General features: G+C 62.4%; 2 protein-coding genes across 3 annotated transcripts in view; one reads left to right on the forward strand and one right to left on the reverse strand.

The window, feature by feature from the left end:
• Positions 1-15,702, reverse strand: part of SHANK1 (SH3 and multiple ankyrin repeat domains 1) — a 51,784-nt gene extending 36,082 nt beyond the window's left edge. The window contains 10 exon segments of the mRNA XM_070401602.1: positions 243-309; positions 536-613; positions 6,185-6,301; positions 6,663-6,830; positions 9,477-9,628; positions 9,711-9,819; positions 12,047-12,118; positions 12,574-12,777; positions 12,937-13,234; positions 15,616-15,702. Coding sequence (XP_070257703.1) covers positions 243-309; positions 536-613; positions 6,185-6,301; positions 6,663-6,830; positions 9,477-9,628; positions 9,711-9,819; positions 12,047-12,118; positions 12,574-12,777; positions 12,937-13,191 — 1,222 coding nt within the window. The 5' untranslated portion in view covers positions 13,192-13,234; positions 15,616-15,702.
• A 1,183-nt stretch (positions 15,703-16,885) lies between these two features.
• On the forward strand, positions 16,886-22,206 carry CLEC11A (C-type lectin domain containing 11A). 2 transcript variants are annotated; one of them, XM_070401834.1, is made up of 4 exons: positions 16,886-16,929; positions 20,270-20,459; positions 20,780-20,971; positions 21,542-22,206. In XM_070401834.1, exons 1-4 carry the CDS (start codon positions 16,921-16,923, stop codon positions 21,985-21,987), a joined length of 837 nt encoding a protein of 278 aa, XP_070257935.1. In that variant the 5' UTR covers positions 16,886-16,920; the 3' UTR covers positions 21,988-22,206. The 2 variants fall into 2 exon arrangements, with proteins under 2 accessions (XP_070257935.1, XP_070257934.1); XM_070401833.1 differs by lacking the exon at positions 16,886-16,929 and adding an exon at positions 19,704-20,040.
• The last annotated feature ends 690 nt before the right edge of the window (positions 22,207-22,896 follow it).

Here is a 22,896-nt window from a genome sequence, read left to right on the forward strand (position 1 = left end):
GACAGAGGCGGGCGGTGGGGGGCATGTGGGTGAGAGATGGTGAGAGAGGCATGAGGGGAGAAAGATCGAGATGAGAAAGAGTGGGGAACCTCGAATCGCACCCCCTACCACCATTTAGACATTCGAGGTCCTCAATCCCATCCTGGCCCCCGAACCATGTCCTCTGACTCCCTGACCCTAGACCCTACCACGCACCCCCATGTACCCGCGGCTCTCCCCTGGGCCCAGCCCCACCCACTCACCCACGTCCTGCTCTCGATGGTTTCGAATCAGCTCCCCAAGTTCAAAATTCCCAGCAATCACTGCCACCTGGAGGGGGGGCACAGGGAGGTGGGGTGGCCCAGGCACAGGGAGGGGGGTCAGGAAGCAGGCAGGTCCCCGGCTGGCTGCTCCCTCTGCCCGTCCCCCCAGACCTTCACCCCAGAGACTGCCCTCCCTCTCTCCTGGCTGGCCTCATGGCCCCACCTTCCTGACCCCTCTGAGTTCTTCACACCACCCCGCGCCCCCCCCAATACCCGATCCCACAGCCCCGGACCTGGAAGGCAGTCTGTCCGTTGTTATTCTTCACGTCCTTGCTGGCCCCGCGATAGAGGAGGATCCTAGCACAGGTCTCCTGAGGGCGGGGGTCAGGGGCACAGGGTGAAGGGGAAGAAGACAACGAAGGTCACACGAGTGGGCACGGCCCCGCCCTAAGAACTTCAGACCCTGGCCGGGTATCTCAGTGGTTAGCGTGCCATCCCCACCTGCCAAGGGTGTGGGTTCGATCCCCAGTCAGGGCACATACAAGAAGTGAGCAATGAACGCATCCATACGTGGAACAACAAATCAATGTTTTTCTGTCTCAAAATCGATCAACCAATAAAAGAACTTGAGGAACAATGTGATGTCAGCCTGCCCTGCCCAGGACAGCAGCCACCTGCCATGTGTGGCTCCTGAGCCTGTGGGGGTGCGTGGAAGGCCGAGCTGAGAGGGGCTGCGTGTCAAACACAGGCTGGACAACTCCAAGGGCTCGGCATGAACAAAATAAAGTGAGTATCTCAAATAATGTTTATGTTGATGACATGTTACAACGATAGTATTTTGGCTACAAAGGGTTAAAAAATGCAACTTAGCCCTAACCGGTTTGGCTCAGTGGATGGAGCGTCAGCCTGCGGACTCAAGGGTCCCAGGTTCGATTCCGGTCAAGGGCATGTACCTTGGTTGTGGGCACATCCCCAGTAGGGGGTGTGCAGGAGGCAGCTGATCAATGTTTCTCTCTCACTGATGTTTCTAACTCTCTGTCCCTCTCCCTTCCTCTCTGTAAAAAATCAATAAAATATATTAAAAATAAAAATAAAAAATAAAATTACACCTGTGCCCTAGCCAGTTTGGCTCAGTGGATAGAGCATCGGCCTGTGGACTGAAGGGTCCCCGGTTTGATTCCAGTCAAGGGCACATGCCCAGGTTGTGGGCTTGATCCCCAGTGTGGGGCGGGCAGGAGGCAGCCAATCCATGATTCTCTCACATGGTTGGTGTTTCTCTTTCTCTCTCTCTTTCTCTCTCTCTCTCTCTCTCTCTCTCTCTCTCTCTCTCTCTCTCCCTCTCTAAAATCAACAAAAATATACTTTTTAAAAATAAAAAATAAATAAAATTATACCTGTGACTTGGATGGTGCTAATCCAAACCAGGGCTTCTCTCAAAAAAAATCCTATATAATAAAAGGGTGATATGCAAATTGACCCTAACTGCTGAATGACCAGGAACGAATGGTTGCTATGACATGGTCGCTGTGACACGCACTGACCACCAGGAAACAGACGCTCAATGCAGGAGCTGCCCCCTGGTGGTCAGTGCGCTCCCACAGGGGGAGCTCCGCTCAGCCACAAGCCGGGCTGACAGCTGTGAGTGCAGTGGCGGTGGCGGGAGCCTCTCCTGCCTCCTCAGCAGAGCTAAGGATGTCCGACTGACGGCTTAGGGAGCAGACCTAAGCTGTCAGTTGGACTTCCCCGAGGGCTCCCGGGCTGCCAGAGGGCACAGGCCGGGCTGAGGCCCCCCCCCCCCCCAACCAGTGCATGAATTTTCATGCACCAGGTCTCTAGTAAATAAATAAACCAGGGCTTCCCCACCATCCTGTGCATCCGAGGAGGTGGAGAAGCATCCCTGGCCTCTACCACTAGATGGCAGTAGCATCCCCTCCCATCCTGACAATCAGGAGTGTCAGCAGACAGTGACAAATGTCGCGGGGTGGAGGTGAGGGGGGCAGAAGCCGCCCACCTAACCCTCACGGAAGGCTTACTACGCCGCATGCCAGGTTCTCAGCACCTCAGAGGCGGGAGCTCACGACATCGCCTGACAATCCCGTGAGATAGAAAGTATTGTTCCCATTTTTCAGACGAGGAAATGAAGGCTTCACACGGAGGTGAAGGTCATGGGGCTGGCGCATCAGGGTTCAAGCCCAGGTCTATCTGCCCCCAGAGCCCCTGCTCTGAATCACACGCTTTGCGAGAGCCAGAAGGAAGGGGGTGGGGTGGTCACCATGCTGTCCACGCCCGGGTCAATTCCTTGCCCGTGTCACTCACATCACTCTCTCTTACTCTGGGTCAAATCCAAGGTCCTTCCCTTGGCCCCAGGAGGTGTCCCCTGATCTGGCTGCCCTACCGCCCCCAGCCTCACCAAGCTCATCTTCGACCACCTCCCTTCGCTCCCCATGCCCCAGCCACCGAGGGCTCCTTCTTCCTCCCACAGGCACAGCACACGCCTGCCCCAGGGCCTTTGCACCTGCTGCTTCCCCTGCTCAGAATTCTCTGCCCTGCCATCTTCGCATAGCGCAAAGATTTCTCACGTCACTCAGCGAAAGCATCACTGACCACCCTGTCAAAATGAACTCTGTCCTGTTCCCTGCTTTATTTTCTTTTTAAAAAAAATATATTTTTATTTATTTCAGAGAGGAAGGGGGGGAGAAAGAGAGAGAGAGACATCAATGATGAGAGAGAATCATTGGTCAGCTGCCTCCTGCACGCCCCGCACTGGGGATCGAGCCCGCAACCCAGGCATGTACCCTGGCCGGGAATCGAACCCTGACCTCCTGGTTCACAGGTCGACGCTCAACCACTGAGCCACGCCGGCCGGGCCCCTGCTTTATTTTCGTTTAAGCCCGTTTTAGCTCATCTTCTCCATAACACTGTCTCCCTGAAGTCACATTTCTATTTTATTGGTCTCCTTAGCATCCCCCGCCCCCCTCACCCCCCCACTACATTGTCCCTTTCCTAGGGGCTTGGTTCTGTCTGTGGCACTCACCACCTGGAACAGTGCCTGGCCCCGGGGAGCTGTCCGATAAGCGGGTGCTGAAAGAGGGACGGTCCTCTGCCTTTGCCTGGGCCTGGCCAAACCCAACCTGTCCCCGAACCCCAGCTCAACTCTCCTCCAGCTCCCCGGATACTAACTGAACCGGCGTTCACCAAGAACCTCCTCGCTCTGACCCTCTCCGCTCCACAAATCCACCAACGATGCTTGTAGGAGCTCGTCCCGCGGGACAAGTTCAGGGACGGCAGATCCATGGCCAAAGTCACACAGCCTGTTAGAGGCGCAGCTAGGACTCCAACCTGGCCTTCTAACCCTTCCACCCCTACTGCTTCTCTGTTTCACAACTCCGATGGCCCAGGCCAGTCACGGCAGAGCAACGGGTGTGTGTGTGTGTCTGTGTGCGCACACGCTGTCCCCCCAGCTAGAGTGTCAACCGCTGCCAGGGTTGAGTTTGCGTGGCTGCGCGCCCCTAGCCGACACCTTGCCTGCCTAGCACACGGCCAGAGCATCAACACCAGCGCCACCAGCTCTCCCATCTTCTCCCGGGGAACCCCGAGTTTACTGGTGTCCTAGCACGTATCTCTCAGCTCGGCGATTATTTGTTTACACGTCTGCCTCTTTGCCAGACGGTGGCTCCCCTCCCCCTCCCCAGGGCAGGCGCCATGCTGAGTCTGATTCATCTCCCATCCCGCACACAGTCGATGCTCAAGAAACAAGGCATGGCCCTGGCCGGTTTGGCTCAGTGGGTAGAGTATCGGTCGGCCTGTGGACTGAAGGGTTCTGGGTTCGATTCTAGTCAAGGGTGCATGCCCAGGTTGCGGGCTCGATCCCCAGTGCAGGAGGCATGCAGGAGGCAGCCGATCCATGATTCTCTCTCATCATTGATGTTTTGCTCTCTCTCTCCCTCTCCCTTTCCCTCTGAAATCAATAATATATATATACACACACACATATATATATATATAAGAAATAGGCATAGAAAGGATGGGGATGGAGGACATGGAGCTGAGTCATTGATTCATTCCTTGAGTCATTCAATCCAGCCTGAAGCGAACCCCTGGGCTGGGTGCTGCAGGCGGCTTGGGGGAGAAGAAGGTGGCTGACCCATCATTCATTCATTCATTCATTCACTCCCTCAACAAACATGCCTCTAGGCCTAGTATGTGCTGGGGCTCTGGGACAGTGGGTGGGTCGGGCGTAGCCGAGCCTTGAGCTTCCGGCCTCGACGTGGACCTGACCTTCACCACCAGGGCTGGACGGGCATGCCAGGGGGCCGGGGCAGCAGAGAGTGAGAAAATGCCAGACCCAGCGCTGGTCGCTGGAAACGTAAAGTCTGGGAGGGCAGACAAGGGGAGAGAAGGAGAGAAAGACCTCACGCGTGTGGAGCGTCTGTTTGTGAAGCACCAGGCCAAGAGCAAGCTAAACAATTCAGCCGCCGGGTCCTTTGCTGTTGGCCCATTTCACAGACGAGGCAGGAGGAGGCCAAGGAGGGGGAGCAGCTGGCCCATCTGACTTGCCAGGAGGAGTCGTTCTCCTTATTAATTCCTCACCTTACGTTTTCCCTGCTCAAATGAATGGTGTGGTTTCCACCTCCTGACTGGATCCTGACTGATAATGGTTACGATAATGACAATAATTATTATTATTACAGCCGCCTTCCAGGGATGAGCACTTAATATACGGGATCTTTTATCCCCTTCAATCAGCTGATGCCATTCCCATGTCAGGGAGAGGACGGAGCCTCCCAGAGGGGACAGGGCTTGTCTGGGGGCCCCCCAGGCTGACCCCAGGCCATGCAAGGCGGGGAGGGGGGAGCCGGGTGCTGGGGCAGAGGCCGTGTCAGGGAGCAGGAGAGACAGAAGCACCGTAGGGCAGTGACGGCACCACACCGAGTCCCCCCTCTGCAGGCGCCAAGCAGACTGCGTGCATGTGGCCACCTGCCAATCCCAGCTCTGCGAGTGCTGGGGAGGCAGAGGGGGCGGAGCTGTTTTGGAGACAGAACAGGGGGGAGGGGAGAAGGGGCTGTGGACCAGCAGCGGTGGCCACGCCCTGTCCTCCCAAGTCCCCGAGGTTGGGGGACAGGCAGGGAGCCTTTGGAAGTGGGTGGGGAGACTGAGGCTCAGAGGGGCTCCCGCCCAGGACCGCCTGCCACACAAGTAGCAAGGGGCTGGCCATCAGGCCCAAAGCACCGGCTCCTGCCAACCCAGCTGGCCCAGCGGAACTGAGACCCTCTGCCAGCTCTTTGCAGGTCGCCTCCACGCCTGAGGGGGCCCAACCACCGGTCCTGAATTGCTGCCATTTACAACACACTGTCCCCGGGGGCGGGGGCAGGGGTGCCCCCTCCCTCCCACCCCCTGCCAGCGGCTGGGGCTTGGCCTTTCCTCTGCCCCCTGCAGGGCCCTCCCCACGTGCACTGGTGCTCAGCAGGCGCTGTGCTGGCGGCTGAAGGGAGACTCACATGAGACAGAACCTCGGAGTGACTGTCCCGTCTGGTGATGGTCCCGACTCTCTCCGCCCTGGCCACGCCCCGGCCCCGAGCGCCCTTTCTCCCCGATTTCTACTCAGCTGACACCTGCTCATCTGAGCACACGTGGCACCAGCCTGGAGCCCAAGCCCACCCGTAGGCTCTCACAGGGACCTGGATCCCCATGAGCTCCCCCTGCGCGCTCTGCACTGTAACGGCGGGCACGTCCCCCGGCGGAGGGGGCTGTCCTGCTCGCTCACTACCTGGCCCTCAGCACCCAGTTCCCGGCCTGACACAGGGGCCATGCTCAGTAAGTACTTGTTGGATGGATGATGGATGGATGGATGGATGATGGACAGACGGACGGACGGACAGACGGAACAGAGAAGGGGCAGAGAGCGCAGGGAGGCCAGGGCTGGAGCCAGGGGCCGCGCAGACCTTGTTGTAGAGGGCGCAGATGTGCAGCGCCGTGTTCCCCGAGGCGTTCTGGGCTCCGGGCTCGGCCCCGTAGAAGAGCAGGTGCTCCAGGTGCTGAGAGTGACCCCGCTGGCAGGCCTGGGGGGACAGGGGCCGCGGGGGCCGGTCAGACCCTCCGCTTGGCGGGGCGCCCTTCAGCCCCTGTTCCCTCTTGGCGACCCCGGTCGGTCGTCGCCTCACCTGTCATTCCGAGGCCCAGGCGTCCGGACTGGCCCCTCAGAAGCCCCAGAAGCCGTCCCCGCCCATGTTCCCTCGGGGTTCCGGTGTCGACACCCCCATCGCTTCCTCTTTGGGGGCCAGGTGCCCTCACCTCCACCCTCCGTGAGGCCCCCAGCATCGGATCCCCAGCCCCTCGGACCAGGGTCCCTGATCCGTGCCCCGCTGTGGGCCCAGGCACCCTGCCCCGTGCCCAGCGCCCCCCCCCCCCAGGCGGGAGCACCTGGTGGATCTCCTGCCAGCCGTTCTCGTCGGCCACGCCCAGCTGGGCCCGGTTGTACAGCAGCAGCTCGCAGCAGCGAGGGTCACCCCCCACCATAGCCGTGTGGAACAGAGGCGTCAGCCCCCGGCGATCCTTGTAGTTGGGGGAGCCCCCGAGGTCCAGGAGTGCCTAGGAAGGGAGACAAGACAGACAACAGTCGCGGGAGGACTGGCTCGTCTTGAAGAGTCCAGTGACCTCCACTGGCCAAGGCCAAGCTCAGTTCTGATGCCCTTGTGTGACCTTGAGCCTGGCCCTTGCTCTCTCTGAGCCTCTCCCATCCCTGGTGAACCATGAGGGGACTGGGAGGAGGCCTGCAGACCAACCTTCCCCCTAGGCCAGTGGTCGGCAAACCGCGGCTCGTGAACCACATGCGGCTCTTTGGCCCCTTGAGTGTGGCTCTTCCACAAAATACCACGTGCTGGCGCACACATACAGTGCGATTGAAACTTCGTGGCCCATGCGCAGAAGTCGGTATTTTGTGGAAGAGCCACACTCAAGGGGCCAAAGAGCCGCATGTGGCTCGAGAGCCGCGGTTTGCCGACCACTGTCCTAGGCGGACGTGGGATGAGCTGTAGAGGGAACTCGAGCCTCGCGCCCACCTACTCGGTGGGACGGCCGTGGGGACAGATGACAGAACTGAGTCTGGCCGCAGGAGGCCCCTGGCCAAGTGGGAGGTGTTATTGGGACCAAGATCCCAAGGATGAGGCCCAGGAGGAGGCCTTGGAAAGAGCGAGTTTGGGTCAGGGCCAGCGGGCCAGCCTCGCTGGGGCCAGGGGCTCGGGGGGCAGGGAGGGCCCATTCAAGGGACCCCTCTGGGCACAGAAGGCTGGAGGCATCGAGTGGTATCAGGACAGTGTTGGCGCGGCCCTGTGGGAGGACGGCCGCTTGGCGCCGTCCAACAGCACGCTGTGTGGCCGCGGCCACGGTCACAGCTGCATCGCCCAACTCAGCAGCCACACGTAGCTAGTGAGCCCAGGAAGCCCAAGGTTTTTGTTTTTAAATATATTTCAGAGAGGAAGGGAGAGGGGGAGAGAGAGAAACATCCATGATGAGAGAGAGTCACTGATCAGCTGCCTCCTGCACACCCCACACTGGGGATCCAGCCCGCAACCCAGGCATGTGCCCTGACCGGGAATCAAACTGTGACCTCCCGGTTTAGAGGTCAATGCTCAACCACTGAGCCACACCGGCCAGGTGCCAGAAGCCTAAGTTTTGATTTTCGTTCACTTTAGTCCATTTAGATGTAAACAGCCCAGGTAGCTAGTGGCTACTAGACCGGACAGGTCAGGACTGGATCTGGGGGGAGGGCAGGGCATTGGGGGACATACGAGGGTCTGTGGGTTTCAGGGTATAAGAGGCTTGTTGGAGGGAGTTTGACTACGTTTGGGGTTCTTTTTCTTTTTAAATATATTTTTATTGATTTCAGAGAGGAAGGGAGAGGGACAGAGCGATAGCAACATCAATGATGAGAGAGAATCATTGATCGGTTGCTTCCTGCATTCCCCGCCCCCCCCCCCCCCCACTGGGGATCAAGCCCGCAACCCGGGCATGTACCCTTGAACAGAATCAAACCCAGGACCCTTCAGTCCGCAGGCCGACGCTCTATCCACTGAGCCAAACCAGCGAGGGCATGTTTGGGGTTCTTTAAGAAAGGGCTGGAGAAAGGGAGGTGGAGGGGGACCCGTTAAGCTGGGCTACCTGTGGATCTGGGCGTTTACCCACAGCTACGTATCTTTGGGGGTGATCTACCCTGGCCTCTGTGTGAAGAGGGCTCAAGCCCCCTCGGGAGGGGGTGGGAGGAAGGGAATAGCAGCCCTGGCCGGGTAGCTCAGTTGGATAGAGCATCATCCTGATACCCCAAGGTTCTGGGCTCGATCCCCGGTCAGCCGCACAGAAGAATCAACCAATGAATGCAGAAACGAGTGGGACAACACGTCGATGTCTCTCTCCAATCGATATAAGTAAGAAGAAGGAAAAAAGCATCTTAAAATAAGACTGTGCAAGCTGACTCCGTGGATGTCCTTTGTGGGTAGATGCGGCTCCTCTACTCGGGCGGAGGGGCCACACTGGCAGGCGAGAGAAGGGGGCGTGTGCTTGGGGAGTGAACGCTGGGTTGGGAAGGGTAGAGGGGGCAGTGTTTGCAGGTGTGTGTGTGGAGGAGGGTCTCTACCTGGGGGCAAAGCAGGGAGCTCCCTGTGCATCTCAAGGGACACGAGGGGGGTCTACCCCTCAGGGACACAGTGGCAGGTGCTGCTGGGTCAGAGGGGATGGGGGACACGGAGTATCTGGGTGTCAGGAGAGTCGTGTCACCTACCTGGGCGCAGGGGAAGGCCCGTGTGACGACCAGCTGTAGCTGGTCCTGAGCTGGGAGGTGGCTGCACCTGGGGCCTGAGCGGGGAATCTCAGACCAGTGGGAGGCGTGATAATGGAGGGGGAGGGGGAGGGAGGGTCTGGGGCAGTGATGGCGAACCTATGACACGCAAACTCATTTTTTTGATTGATTTTTCTTTGTTACATGGCATTTAAATATAGAAAATAAATCTCAAAAATATAAGTCTTTGTTTTACTATGGTTGCAAAGATCAAAAAATTTCTATATGTGACACGGCACCAGAGTTAAGTTAAGGGTTTTTCAAAATGCTGACACGCCAAGCTCAAAAGGTTCGCTCGCCATCGCTGGCCTGGAGCAATTTGCCGGGGACAGTCTGTGTGGGAAACACGGCAATTTGGGGGTGTCTCGGATCTGCGGGAGGGTCCCGGGGGGCTGGCGCCTCACCGTGAGAGCCAGGCAGTGCCGGGCGCACGCGGCCTTGTGCAGGGCTGTCATGCCATCCCGGGCTCGGAAGTCGATGTGGGCCCCGCCCAGGCACAGGGTTCGAATCACGTCCACGGAGCCTTCCGTCTGGGCAGCCAGGGTCAGGGGGGTCTCTGAGGGTGAGACAGCCAGTCACATGCAGCCCCCAGGCCTGGTGCTGGGCGCCCCCCGCCAAACCCCTGGCCCCGTCCCTACCTCCTGAATCCGAGTCGTGGTAATTGGGGTCCAGCCCCTTGTCCAGCAGCCGCGCCACCTTGTCAGACGTCCCGAGCTGCACGTACTCCAGAAACTTCTTCAGTCCGGTCTGGGTCGTGGACAAGAGAGAGGACAGGCCCGTGAGGGAGCCGAGGGTAAAGCTGGGATCTCCAGTGAAATACACAGTGAGCCACACAAGGCATTGAGAGTCCCTAGTAGCCACTTTTTTAAAAAAGAAAGGGGGCCCCGGCCGGCGTGGCTCAGTGGTTGAGCATCGACCTATGAGCCAGGAGGTCAGGGTTCGATTCCCGGTCAGGGCACATGCCCGGGGTTGCAGGCTCGATCCCCAGTAGGGGGCGTGCAGGAGGCAGCTGATCAATGATTCTCTCTCATCATCCATGTTTCTACCTCTCTCTCCCTCTCCCTTCCTCTCTAAAGTCAATAAATATCAGTAAAAATACATTAAAAATAAATAAATAAAAAAGAAAGGGGGCCCTAGCTGGTTTGGCTCAGTGGTTGGAGCATCGGCCCTTGGACCGAAGGGTCTCGGGTTCGATTCCTAGTGAAGGGCACATACTTTGGCTGCAGGTTCCCCAGCCCCGGTGCGAGCATGTGTGGGAGGCAACCAATCGATGTGTCTCTCTCACATCAATGTTTCTCTCTCTCTCTCTCTCTCTCTCTCTCTCTCTCTCTCTCTCTCTCTCTTCCCCCTTCTCCCTTCTTTCCAATCTCTCTAAGAATCAATGGGAAAAAATATCCCTGGGTGAAGATAAAAAAAAGAAAAGAAAAGAAAAGAAAAAAGAAAAGACAGGGAACAGCATGGCTGGATAGCTCAGTAAGTTAGAACATCTTCCTGATACACCAAGGTTGTGGGCTTGATCCCCGGTCAGGGCACATACAAGAATCAACCAATGAATGCATCAGTAAGTGGAACAACAAATTGATGTTTCTCTCCCCCCCCCCCCCCCCCCACCTCTTAAATCAACCAATAAATAAATAAAACTTTTTAATTTTAAGAAATGCCCTGGCTGGTGTGGCTCAGTTGGTTGAGGGTCATCCCTTGCACCAAGAGGTCACAGGTTCAGGTCAGGGCTCATGCCCAGGTTTCAGGTTTCCAGCTCGATCCCCAGCAGGGGGCGGGCAGGAGGCAGCTGACCAATGTTTCTCTCTCATCCATGTTTCTTTGAAGTCTGGCATGCATTTCACTCTCACAGCCTGGCTAAGCGTGGGGACCCACCACACTTGCACGTGTGTGACCGGTGGCTCCCGCAGTGGACAGCACAGGTGTGGAGGGATGGGATATTGGGGGGAGGACTAGGCCGAATGCATGCTGGCAGGAGATGAGGAGGAATCCCCAAATGACAAGGATCCTTCACTGCACTGTTTTTTGTTTTTAATATGTTTTATTGATTTTTTTTACAGAGAGGAAAGGAGAGGGATAGAGAATTAGAAACATCGATCAGCTGCCTCCTGCACGCTTCCTACTGGGGATGTGCCTGCAACCAAGGTACATGCCCTTGACCGGAATTGAACCTGGGACCCTTGAGTCCACAGGCCGACGCTCTATCCACTGAGCCAAACCGGTTAGGGCCACTTCACTATTTTTTAAAAATATATATTTTTTAATTGATTTCCAAGAGGAAGGGAGAGGGAGAGAGAGAAACATCAATGATGAGAGCGAATCATTGATGGACTGCCTCCTGCACGCCCCCTACTGGGGATCGAGCATGCAACCTGGGCATGTGCCCTGACTGGGAATCTAACTGTGACCTCCTGGTTCATAGGTCAACGCTCAACCACTGAGCCACACTGGCCGGGCTTCACTTCACTGTGGACCAAAGCAGCCCCCTGGCTTCCTCCCAGCTTTTCGGGACCAGCAGAGACACATGGTCCGAGCACGGGAAGGCAAGGGGCCTGGAGGACAGATGTGGCTGGGGACGGGCATCCCTGGATCTGGTAGAGATTAGGCCATGGGATTGGGGGACTCGGGGAATCTACGAATCAACCCCAGGCAGAGGGACACTGGGCGTCACAGTCCAGGCTGAGGAGGGTGAGGGACCCAGGAGATGGGACAGGACAGTCCAAGCATGAAGACTGGGAGCCAGGTGGACGCGGTGTGGGCCTGGGCACAGGAATGAGGGGCACAAGGGGAGGTTCAGGAGTTACGATACGGAGAGGGGGGCCTGGGGGGCTGTCCTGGCAGAGGAACGAAAGGGTCCAGGGATGTGGAGGGCTGTCAGGAAGAGGTGGGGGAGGCAGGGGCTGGGGAGTGGGCTCCGGGCAGAGCACAGGGAGATGGGGGGTGGGGGGGGCAGGTGCCAGCAGGGTCCTCTCACCTTTGTGTGCAGCTTGGCCAGCTGCTTCTCGTCCAGGTTGGTCTGTTTGTAAACGCGGGTCTTGTACCGGAACTGAGGCGAGGGGCGGGGGGAAGGGAGGCAGAGGCCAGAGTCAGGGCCTGGGGAAGAGGCCGGACTCCCGCTGAACTCAGGGCCAGGGTGCAAACAGCCACGGCCTGGGCTGGGTGGGCAGAGGGGGGCAGGCCGGCTGAGGGGGTGCAGACCCGCTGAGGGGGTGCAGGCCTGCTGTGCAGACTATCAGGGAATGTTCTGAAACACCTGCTAAAACTAGGAATCCTTCCCCAATGTGACGGGCGAGGAGAAGCCTGGAGCGGGGCCCCTCTGCCGCCCGGAGAACCGTCGGTCATTTGAACTTGGGCCTCTCTGACTCTTAGGTGGTTCTCAGGGGCCCGGAGATCCTGAAGGTTCCTTGCTCAGGTCTTGGCGGGGAGGGAAACTGGGGGAGTGGGGGGGCAGCTGTGTGGCTGGACACGCCCACTCTCACCTGGGAAGGCTGTGGGGCTCACCTCCAGGTAGGGCACCCCCTTCTCGAAGGACTGGGGGTACTCCCGCAGCAGCCGCTCCTCCTCCAGGAAGTTGGCGTCGCGGCCCGAGGTGGCGGGCTGGAACAGGCCGTAGTTGAGCACGTCCTGCAGGCTCTCGCTCAGGGCGCACAGCACCTGCTGCTTGGCGGTCCAGATGGTGGCATCAGGGTTGAAGCGCAGGCATTTCTGGGGGGGAGGGCGACAAGGCCGCAGGGCGGGGCCTGAGCGGGTTGGGGAAGTGGGAGGGGGGGGGTTCTGGAACAGGTGGGGGGCCTGGGGGAGCAAGAGGGGGGCCTGGAATCGAGGGCCAGGCGGCGGGGGGCCTCCGGGGGGCAGGTCACTCACTGTCTGGTGCAGGTCCGGGATGCCGATCCTGAAGACCATCATGCTGAAGTGGGCGTCGTCCAGGGCGGACATGGAGCGGCCCTGGAGGCCTCCCGCCGAGGCCAGGCTACCAGGTGCCCCGCTGCCCCGGCCCCGGGTCCCCTGGAGGCCTCTCCCGGGCCCGTCTGGGGAGCTGTCGGACTCCGAGCCGCCCTCGGGAAACTCGCTGGCGCTGTGGCGTTCCTCGTCCTCGCTTGAGGCGGGGCTGTGGGTCATCGTGGGGACACGGGGCGACGGGGGACGGCAGCATCACAGGTCGCTGCGGGGGGGCCAAGGGCGGCCGTCAGCCTTGGAGCCCCAACCCTCCAAAGGCCACAGGCACACTGGGCGGCCCAGGAGTCAAGGCCAGCGGGCCCCACGCTGCCCCGGAGGCGGGCAGGCCCGAGGCCGGAGGCTGGACACACCCCCAGACGCTCCGGCCGCCGCCTGTGCACACACCCCCATCCCTGCCACGCTGCCAGCACATGTCTCCTTCCCTGCCCTTGGCCCTGCTCGCAGCCCCCGCCCCGCCTGCGCCCCACTTTGCCGCTGGGTCAGCGTGCTGGTGTCCCAGAAACCGCAGAATCACCGCGGGAGCTACTGGCCCACTTTGCCAGGCCACGGCAAATGCAGCTAAAATTAGCCGAGGACAGACAGGTGGACGGCCCACCGGCACCCTGCCCTCCTGGCCCCAGCCTGGCCCCTCACCCGAGGCCTCCCACCCTCTCCTTGGCTGCAGGGGCGGGGGGTGGGGGGGGTGTATGGGGCTGAGATGTAGTAAGGGAAACAGGGAGGTGTCATGAGCCCGGGGCAGCGGGAGCAGGAGGCCACGTGGTGCCCGGAGAGGGTGGAGCCGGTGACTTCACTGAAGTGCGGCTGCAAACGTGTGCTGGGGGACCAGTGTCCCAGGGGCTCCGGGATGGGGTGCCATGGGGCGGAGCATCATGCATGGGGTGTCCCTGAGGGAAGCACAGGAGGCGGCCTGTGCAAGTTGTTGGGGGCATCTTAGGAGGGTGTAGGGGGGCTGGGGAGGCGGCCCTGGGAGGGCTGTCCAGGGGGCAGCAGTGTGGTGGCCTGTGTCAGTGGGGGGCGGGGGGGTGACTTGTGGGCATGTTTGAGAACTGGCGGTGCAGGGTGGGTGGACCAGCACTGCCTGGCACTGGTGGCCCCACGCTGAGGGAGGCTGGGGCTGGGAGCCATGAGTGGGGTGAGGGTCCGGGGACTGGGGTGCGGTCATCTCCCGATCCCCACTCTTCTCCAATGAGGCAGCCTCAGGGAAGTGGGTCCCCAATGGGGTCCGCCTGGCTCATCTTCTCCCCCGCTCCTACCCCAGCACCGGAAACCAGAATGTCTGGTCTGGTCCCTCCTCCCCCCCCCCCCCCCCACACCAGGCCCAGCTCCTGCACCGTTGCCATGGAGATGGGAAGCAGTGGAGGGTACTGCTGACTTTGGGGGAGTGGGGATGGGCTGGGGGGGTTGGGGAGGGAAGGCAAAATGCGAGGAGACTTTCAAGAGCTGTGGGCGAGCCAGCAGCACCGCCGGCCAACCACTCCCCCACGCGAGCTCCGGCCCGTGCGGCCCCCGCCCCGCCAGGTACCGGGCGGCGCGCGGCCCCACCTCGCCCTGGCGGAACCCCGCGGAACCCCGCGGAACCCCGGCCTCCCCCCCCCCACCCCGCACCTCCCAACAGGGGGCCCGCGGCCACTCCCCCTCGGCCGGCCGACCCTGGCTGACCTCCAGCCTCACCCCGGCACCAAAGGGGTCGCCCCTGGGATGAAGGCGGAGCTGGCCCGGCCGCCGCGCGCGCGGGGGCGCTGCCCGCCACCCCGGGACCACGCCGGCCCCTCCCCCTGCGGCCCGAAGGAGGCAGCGGGCACACGCCGCCGGGGCGGCATGAATCAAACCGCGGCGGCTAAGAATAGCTGGCACGCAGCTGGCACCGAGACGGGCTGGCAACCTGCGCGGGGGGAAGGAGCGAGGGGGCGCCCGGGGAGCTGCCGGGGTCGGGGCCGGCGGGGAGGCCGGCGGGGGACCCGGGAGAAGGGAAGGAGGCGGCAGAGGGCGCGGGCCCGGGGCCGAGGAGCCCGCGGGGGAGAGCCCGGCGGGAGAGGGGGCGGGGGCCCGGCAGCGGGACTCGGGGGCGGGCGCCGAGGGGGCGCGCCGGCCGGCGGAGAAGGGAGAGGCGGCGGCGGGTGGGGAAGGGGCGCTGGCGACGCGGGCGGAGCGGCTCGGAGGAGCCGGAGGGAGAGGCAGGAGCTAGAGGGGGGTCTGGGGGGCCGAGGCCAGACCCCCGCTGCGGGGGGTGGGCGCGGGGTGGCCGGGGGAGGGGCCCTCGCGGCGGCGGGAGAGCTCCGGGGCGCGGGCGGCGGGTGGGCGAGGCGGGGGAGTGGCCGGGCCGGGGGTCCCGCTGGCGGGGGAGGGGGGCGCATCCTCCCATCCAGTCGGCGATCTGGGACGGGGCACGGGGGACCCGGGCGTAACCCAATTTGGCGTCGCCCGGGGCAACGGTCCCCTCCCGGCCCCCCCACCCCCCCACCCCGCACCCCGCACGCCCCGGCCGGGAGCCCGACGCGCGGCCAAGGACGTCCGGGCGCCCCCGCCCCCTCCGGCCTCCCCAGCCCCGCGGCGCCCCCCGAACCCCCGGCTTCTCGGGCCTCTTACCTGCCTGGCGGGGCTGCTGAGACCCGGTCGGCGGCGCCCGCAGCCCCTCCCCCCTCCCCCCACCCCCCACCCCCCCCGCAGGCGGAGGACCCTCAGGCCATGCCCCACCGCCCCGGAGGGCGAGCGGGCCGGGGCGGGGGCGGGCGGGGGCCGGGGGGAGGGCGGGGGGGCCGCGGACCTCACCCCCCGCCGCGGACCGGGCCTGGCCGGCCGCAGAGCGTCCCCTTTCAGCCGCGGCCGCCGCGCCCCTCCCGGCTTCGCCCGCCCCCGGCTCGGTCCGGCCGCTCCGGGCGCCGCGGCTCCGCCGGCTCTTCCTCCTCCTCCTCTTCCTCGGGCCGCCGCCGCCGCCGCCGCCGCCGCCCGCTCCGTGCCTCCTCGGTCTCCCTTCTCGCTCTCTCGCTCTCGCTGTCTCTCCCTCACCCGGTCTCTCTCTCGGTCTCCCTCCCTCTTTCCCTCCCTCCGCCCTCTCCCCTCCCTCCGGGAGCCGGCAGAGGAGACATCGCCCCTCCCCGCGCCCCCAAACCTCGCCCATCCCCCCCACCGCCGGCTCCGCCCCCCTCCCTCCCCCCCACTCCTCCTCCTCCTCGCCACCAGATCCCGAACCCGGACTCCACCCCTGCTTGCCCCCAAACCCCCGACCAGGGGGCCCCGCCCCCTAACGGTACCCCCTCCACACTCAACACCCCAGGACCACCCCTTCCCAGAGCCCCTCCCACCCTCTCTACACACAGTAGGGCGCAAGAAATCTTGGTTGCTGAGCTCTGCTCCCTGAAATTGGATGCCGAGAGCTACAGACTCCCGTGCTGCCCCCCTCAACGCGCACACACCCCTTCTCCCAGGACACAGGTGCAGGGCGTCGCTAGCTGGCCGTGCAGGAGCAGCAGCCCCACATGCACATACTCTGCAGGGCGTGCGCGGGGGACCTACCTGAGGGCACGCTTCCACACACGCACTCAGCACGTGTGACGTGTACGCCGCACACCTGTGCGCCAGGGCACACGGGCAGCACAGCATGCGTCAGCGCCCCACGCAGGACAGGCACCCCGTGTGCACGCTCGGGTCTCCAACTCACATGCACCCCCCTAAGCAGACACACACGGTAGGGAGACGTGTGCCTGCGTCCCCCGTCACACCCACCCGCCCACCTACCTCACCCTCCACCACCCAGGTGTGCACACGCCCGTGTGGATGCGGGCACCGGGCCACAGCTGCCCTGCCTGATGAATGCTGGCATTTCGGGAGCACTTCCTGTGTGCCCGGCTCCGGTCTGGATTTACTCCCGGGCTGGACTTCTCCCACCAATCCATGGGCCAGGTAGGGACAGTCGCCATCCCCGTTTTCCAGAGAGGGAAACTGAGGTTCAGAGAAGCCAAGCAACCTACCCAAGGCCACCCAGGTGGTGCCAGGGATCAGGGACAGGTAGGCACGGGCTCAGAGGCTCAAAGTCTTCACACACACCCCTATTGTTCACCATGGCTGCATATTCTCTCTCACAGCTCAACTGGCTGGTGCCCCCACCCCCTGTTGCACCCACAGAGTCAGGGCTTCCATGAAATCGCCTCCAGAGCCCAGCCTTCTCCCCTTCTCCCAGCTCCAACAGCACCCCCAGGGCCACCAGCCAGGGCACAGGCGCCGGTGGTGCCGGGCAGTAGCCTCCAGAGGCATCTCCAGCTGTGGGCTCCGGGTGCCTCTGCTGGAGCTGCAGCAGGTGCTGGCCCAGCTCTGGGAGGCCCCCCTCTGGTGCACCCCCAGCCAGCGACCCAGGTGGTGAGCAGCTGGGCCCTGGGAGAGAACAGCTGCCCGTGCGGGTGCCGTCAGCGAGAGAGGCTGTGCGCCCGTCTACAGTGTACAAGGCCTGTCCCGGTCTGTGCGTCAGGTCTGGAGGCCTGTCGCCGCTGGGGAGGGGTCCTGGAAACCCTCAGGGGCACCGGGGAGGTACCGGCTCTGATGTGGCAGCAGCCTGCCCAAGGTCACGCTGCCCTCTGCTTTCTTGGAAGAGGGCAGCCTGGGCGCCTTGGTTTCCAAGGCCCCTCCTGGGGCTCCCAGCAGCCGCGGGCAGGGGCCCCGCTCCTGCGTAGAGCCAGAAGCCTTGGCCGGCTGCCTGCATGCTGGTGACCTCCGGCGGGCTGCTGTCCCCTCTCTGAGCCTTGGTTTCCTCCCTTGAAGAGTGGGCCCTGGCATCCCTGGCCGGTGAGCTCCATGCTTGCTGGCACCACTGGCCAGGCCAAATCAGGGAAAGCCCTGCATGAGTCACGAGTCTGGCACAGAGTGGGCATGGCCTGGCCTCTTGCCTGTACACCCTCTCTCCCTCTGCCCTCACCACCTCGTCCACCCTGGCCGCCCTGACCCTTTCCCGTGCCCCTCTGCCTGGGCCTCAGGGTGCCATCGGAGCACAACAGTCAAGCTTCCCATCGAGGGGCTAAGTTACTGTGGTGCCATGAGTGGCCACTTCCTTTCTCACTCGGCACCTGATTGAGCACCTACTATGTGCTAGGTCGGCCCTGTTCTAGCTCTGGGGATCCAGCAATAAACAAGAACCCCTGCCTTCGTTGGCAGGAGACAGACGACAACCAACCAACCAACCAACAAACCAGACAACGCCAGTCTTGAGTATACTGAAAAGATCAAAGGGGGTGTTTTAATAAAGTAATTTGCAGAAGTGAAGCTTCTTCTTTTTAAAAAAAATATATATTTTTATTGATTTCAGAGAGGAAAGAAGAGGGAGAGATAGAAACATCAACGATGAGAGAGAACCATTGTTTTGCTGCCTCCTGCACACCCCCTACTGGGGATCAAGCCCAAAACCCAGGGGTGTGCCCCTGACTGGAATTGAACCCGGGACCCTTCAGTCCACAGGCCGACGCTCTATCCACTGAGCCAAACCAGCTGTGGCAGGAGCAAAGCTTCTTTAGATAAAGCAGTCAGGAAAGGCCTCTCCGGGTTGAGATTTTGGGAATGAGCAGGGGCTGAGCCACAGAGCCTTATTCTAGAAGGCTGAAAAGACTGGTGCAAAAGCTAGGAGGTGGGAAGGAGCTCAGCATTCAGGAAATAGCCAAGAGGCTACCCACACTCCAGTGTGGCTGGATCCTAGGGGGCAGGGGCGTGGGGGTGATGAGCTTGCAGGATTGCAGAGGACCCGCCCTCCCCGGCCCCCTGCGGGGCTGGCCAGACCCTGGCCAAGGGGCAGGGTTTGGCTTCTCCTCTGCCTGTGATGGGAAGCTGGGGGAGCAGGGGAGTGGGGAGTGACAGGCTCTGATTTACAGTTTGGAAGCATTGCTCTGGCTGCGGCAAGCAGCGTGGATTGGAGGGGCTAGGGAGGAAGGAGGGGGCGAGCAGGAGGAGGCGACTGCAGTGGTCCAGGCTGGAGACGAACCTCGCTGACTGCTCAGAGCTCTGTAGGCACCCAGCCCAGCACCTGTCCGCTCCACCTCCTGGAGAAAGCATCCTTGACCCCCCCCCCCCCACCTCACCCATCCTCCTCCCTCCCCTCTGCCCTAGCCCCTCACCCAGTGGGACGGGGGTCTGTCTGCCTGTCTGGAGTCCCCAGTCACCAAGGAAGGGCCTGGTCTGCAGGCTTCCAGAAAAATGTATGGGAAATGAATCCCAGAGGCCGGCCTCCTGGGCTGCACACACAACCACACGCATGCTCCTCGTATGTGTCCCACACACTCAACTTGCATCTTGGGGCAAGAGTATGGAGGGTGGGATGGGAGATCTCGGGGAGACGGTGCTCTAAAGCCTGAGAATGCTGGGAAAGCCTCGTCCAGCAGGGTAATAACCTTGGAGAGACTCCCTGTGAGGAGTGGCCAGGGACTGGGCGGGGGGACACGGGGGGCAGGGTCCCAGCCCAACAACCCCCTGAGGGGGTTCCTGGTAGAGGCTGTGTCCGCAGGATCCCTTGGAGAGCTAGCTCCATGCTCCTCCAGCCCATCAGGGCGTTGAGCCGGGCAGAAGGAAAGAACGGGGCGGAGTGAGCTCTGGAAAGTGGGAAGAGGGGGGTGTGAGGGGAGACCCAGGGCGGGATCCAGGCTTTGGAACGTTGGAGGTTTCCGGCCACAGAGGCAGGGAGGGCCTCAGGGGAGCCAAGAGAGGCGGGGAGAGACACACATCGAGGAACTGAGACCAAGAACAGAGACAGGAATTGGGAGGAGAGGGACCAGGGAGGAGCTGGGAGAGGTGGGGACCGGGGGCAAGTGATCTGGACACACTCCAGTCCCCAGAGACACCCCCTCCTCAGAGACATTTGTCCGCAGCCTAGGGTGCTGTGAGCCCGCCCTGATGCAGGCAGCCTGGCTCCTTGGGGCCCTGGTGGTCCCCCAGCTCCTGGGCTTCAGCCACGGGGCTCGGGGAGCCGAGAGGGAGTGGGAGGGGGGCTGGGGAGGCGCCCAGGAGGAGGAGCGGGAGAGGGAGGCCCTGATGCTGAAGGTGAGTGGCTGGGGGGGATGGTGACCGCGACCAGCATGGCCTTGGGAGGGGCTGTTGCAGGATCAGGGAACTGGGCCAGCGGGAGGGATGGGAGAGGCCCAGAGGATGGGGGTGATGGGCTCACAGGAGGGCAGTGAGCCAGATTGCAGCTGGAGAGGGGGTGGTTGGAGCATCTGGGGAGTCAGAATGGGGCGATGGGCTGGCCCTGGCCATCCCTTCCCTGCCTCAGCATTTACAGGAGGCCCTGGGGCTGCCCACTTTGAGGGGGGATGACAATCTTGAGGGAACCCCTGAAGACAAAGGGGCCTCGGAAACTGAGGAGGGCCAGCAGGAGGAGGAAGAAGAGGAGGAAGCAACGCCGATCCCCTCCTCCAGCCCCAGCCCCTCTCCCACCCCGGAGGACGCCATCACTTACATCCGTGAGTTATCATTAGGTCTGCCCTGCCCGCCAGGCCTCCACCATTATTTGCACCAAAATGAACCGTCCTGTCGCTACCGGGGGAAACTTTCAATTGTTCACGGCCCAGCCCATCTCGCCCACAACCCTATGAGCTCTGGGTCCCGGCCTTGCCTCCCAAAAAGGCCCGGGGCCACCGACATTCCAGGACTCCTGAGTCCCCCAACTCCCATTCCACAAACTCGGCCCCCAGAGGCCATAGGTCCCTGTCCCCCCAGGTCCTCTGCTCCCCTGATGCCGCCCCCAGGGTCCCCATCCAACGTGCGCCCTGTTCGCCTGCAGTGGGCCGCCTGGCCGGCCTAGACACAGGCCTGCACCAGCTGCACGTCCGTCTGCACGTGTTGGACACCCGCGTGGTCGAGCTGACCAAGGGGCTGCGGCAGCTGCGGGAGGCGGTGGGCGACACCCGCGACGCCGTGCAAGTCCTGCAGGAGGCGCAGAGCCGCGCGGAGCGCGAGCACGGCCGCTTGGAGGGTGAGTCCGCACGGTGCGGGGCGGGGAAAGCGCGGGTGGGGGAACCGGTGGGAGAAGGGTGCCCGGAGAGATCGGGGGCGAGAGGGTTCCTTGAAATTTGGGGGTGTTGGCTGATGGGGAGGTTAGAGTAGCGGGGAGGGGGGGTAGTCCTGGGAGCAGGCGGGCGATGGGGGAGAAACACTCCACACCATGCGGTGGAGCCGACCCCACTCTGCACACGCCACGCCCCCTGCAGTCCGGTCCCTACAGTATAGCCCCGCCCCCGGCGGCCTTGACTCCGCCCCCTTGCTGGGTTCTTGACCCCGCCTCCTCCCTGACCGTTCGCGGAGTCTCTGACCCCGCCTTGTCCACGCCCCTGGAGGATATGACTCCGCCCCTACGGCTCCGGAGGGCCTGACCCCGCCCCCCACGCCCACCGAGGGCCTGACCCCGCCTCCTCCCTGACGACCGCGGAGTCTCTGACCCCGCCCCTCCACGCCCTTGGAGCATGTGACTCCGCCCCTACGCCCCCGGAGGGCCTGACCCCGCCCCTCCACGCCCACCGAGGGCCTGACCCCGCCCCTCCCGCAGGCTGCCTGAAGGGGCTGCGCCTGGGCCACAAGTGCTTCCTGCTCTCGCGCGACTTCGAGGCGCAGGCGGCGGCGCAGGCGCGGTGCGTGGCGCGGGGCGGGAGCCTCGCGCAGCCGGCCGACCGCCAGCAGATGGAGGCGCTCGCCCGCTACCTGCGGACGGCGCTGGCTCCCTACAACTGGCCCGTGTGGCTGGGCGTGCACGACCGGCGCGCCGAGGGCCTTTACCTCTTCGAGAACGGCCAGCGCGTGACCTTCTTCGCCTGGCACCGCGCGCCCGACCCGGAGCCCGGCCGCGAGCCCAGCGCCGCGCCGCACCCGCTCAGCCCCAACCAGCCCAACGGCGGCGCGCTCGAGAACTGCGTGGCGCAGGCCTCGGACGACGGCTCCTGGTGGGACCACGACTGCGAGCGGCGCCTCTACTACGTCTGCGAGTTCCCCTTCTAGCGGGGCCGGTCCCCCGCCTCCACTCCCTCCCGCACCCCGCCCTTGGCCAGGGCCGCGCACCCAGCGAGAACGTCCTTCCCTCCCTCCCACCCACCCACCCTGCCTGGCTGGGCGATCCCGGAGGCGGGGTTCCCGCGGGGCCGGGACCCCTTCCTTGCCTGTGTTTCTCCTGGGAGCGGCGAGGTCCGGCGACAATAAAGCCTCTGGAATCTGACCGGAGCGGGCAGTGGGAGCACTTTGGGTCTTTCTCTCGCCGCGTGGCAGGCCGGGAAAGGCGAGCACCTGGTCTTGGGGCGCCTGTCCTGATCGTCTTTTTTTTTTTAATATATATATTTTTTATTGATTTTTTACAGAGAGGAAGGGAGAGGGATAGAGAGTTAGAAGCATCAATGAGAGAGAAACATCGATCAGCTGCCTCCTGCACACCTACTGGGGATGTGCCCGCAACCAAGGTACATGCCCTTGACTGGAATCGAACCCAGGACCCTTCAGTCCGCAGGCCAAAGCCCTATCTGCTGAGCCAAACGGGTCGGGGCTGTCCCGTCCCTCTTGTACGGGTGTTATTTGCACCCCAGAACCATCAGCTGAGAACCCCGATGCATCTGTGACGCACGGCCCTCCACGCCTGCACACATGTCGGGAGCACCTAAGTGCACACACTAACACCTTCACCCCCATGATGCCCTGCTGCTCAGGGCCTTTGGGACCCCGGGGCCTGTCAATCACTGCCCCAGGTCTTGGTCCTGATCAGAGAAATCTGGGGAATCGCAAAGGAGCTAAAGGCTCTGACAAGTCCTGCAAGAAACACCTCGTTTAATTTTTTTATTTTTTAAAAATATATTTTATTGATTTTTTTACAGAGAGGAAGGAAGAGGGATAGAGAGTTAGAAACATCAGTGAGAAAGAAAC

The sequence above is a fragment of the Myotis yumanensis genome, unplaced genomic scaffold, assembly GCF_028538775.1.
Source record: "Myotis yumanensis isolate MYYU_CA2020_CCGP unplaced genomic scaffold, mMyoYum1.0.hap1 SCAF_23, whole genome shotgun sequence".
NCBI lineage: Eukaryota > Metazoa > Chordata > Mammalia > Chiroptera > Vespertilionidae > Myotis > Myotis yumanensis.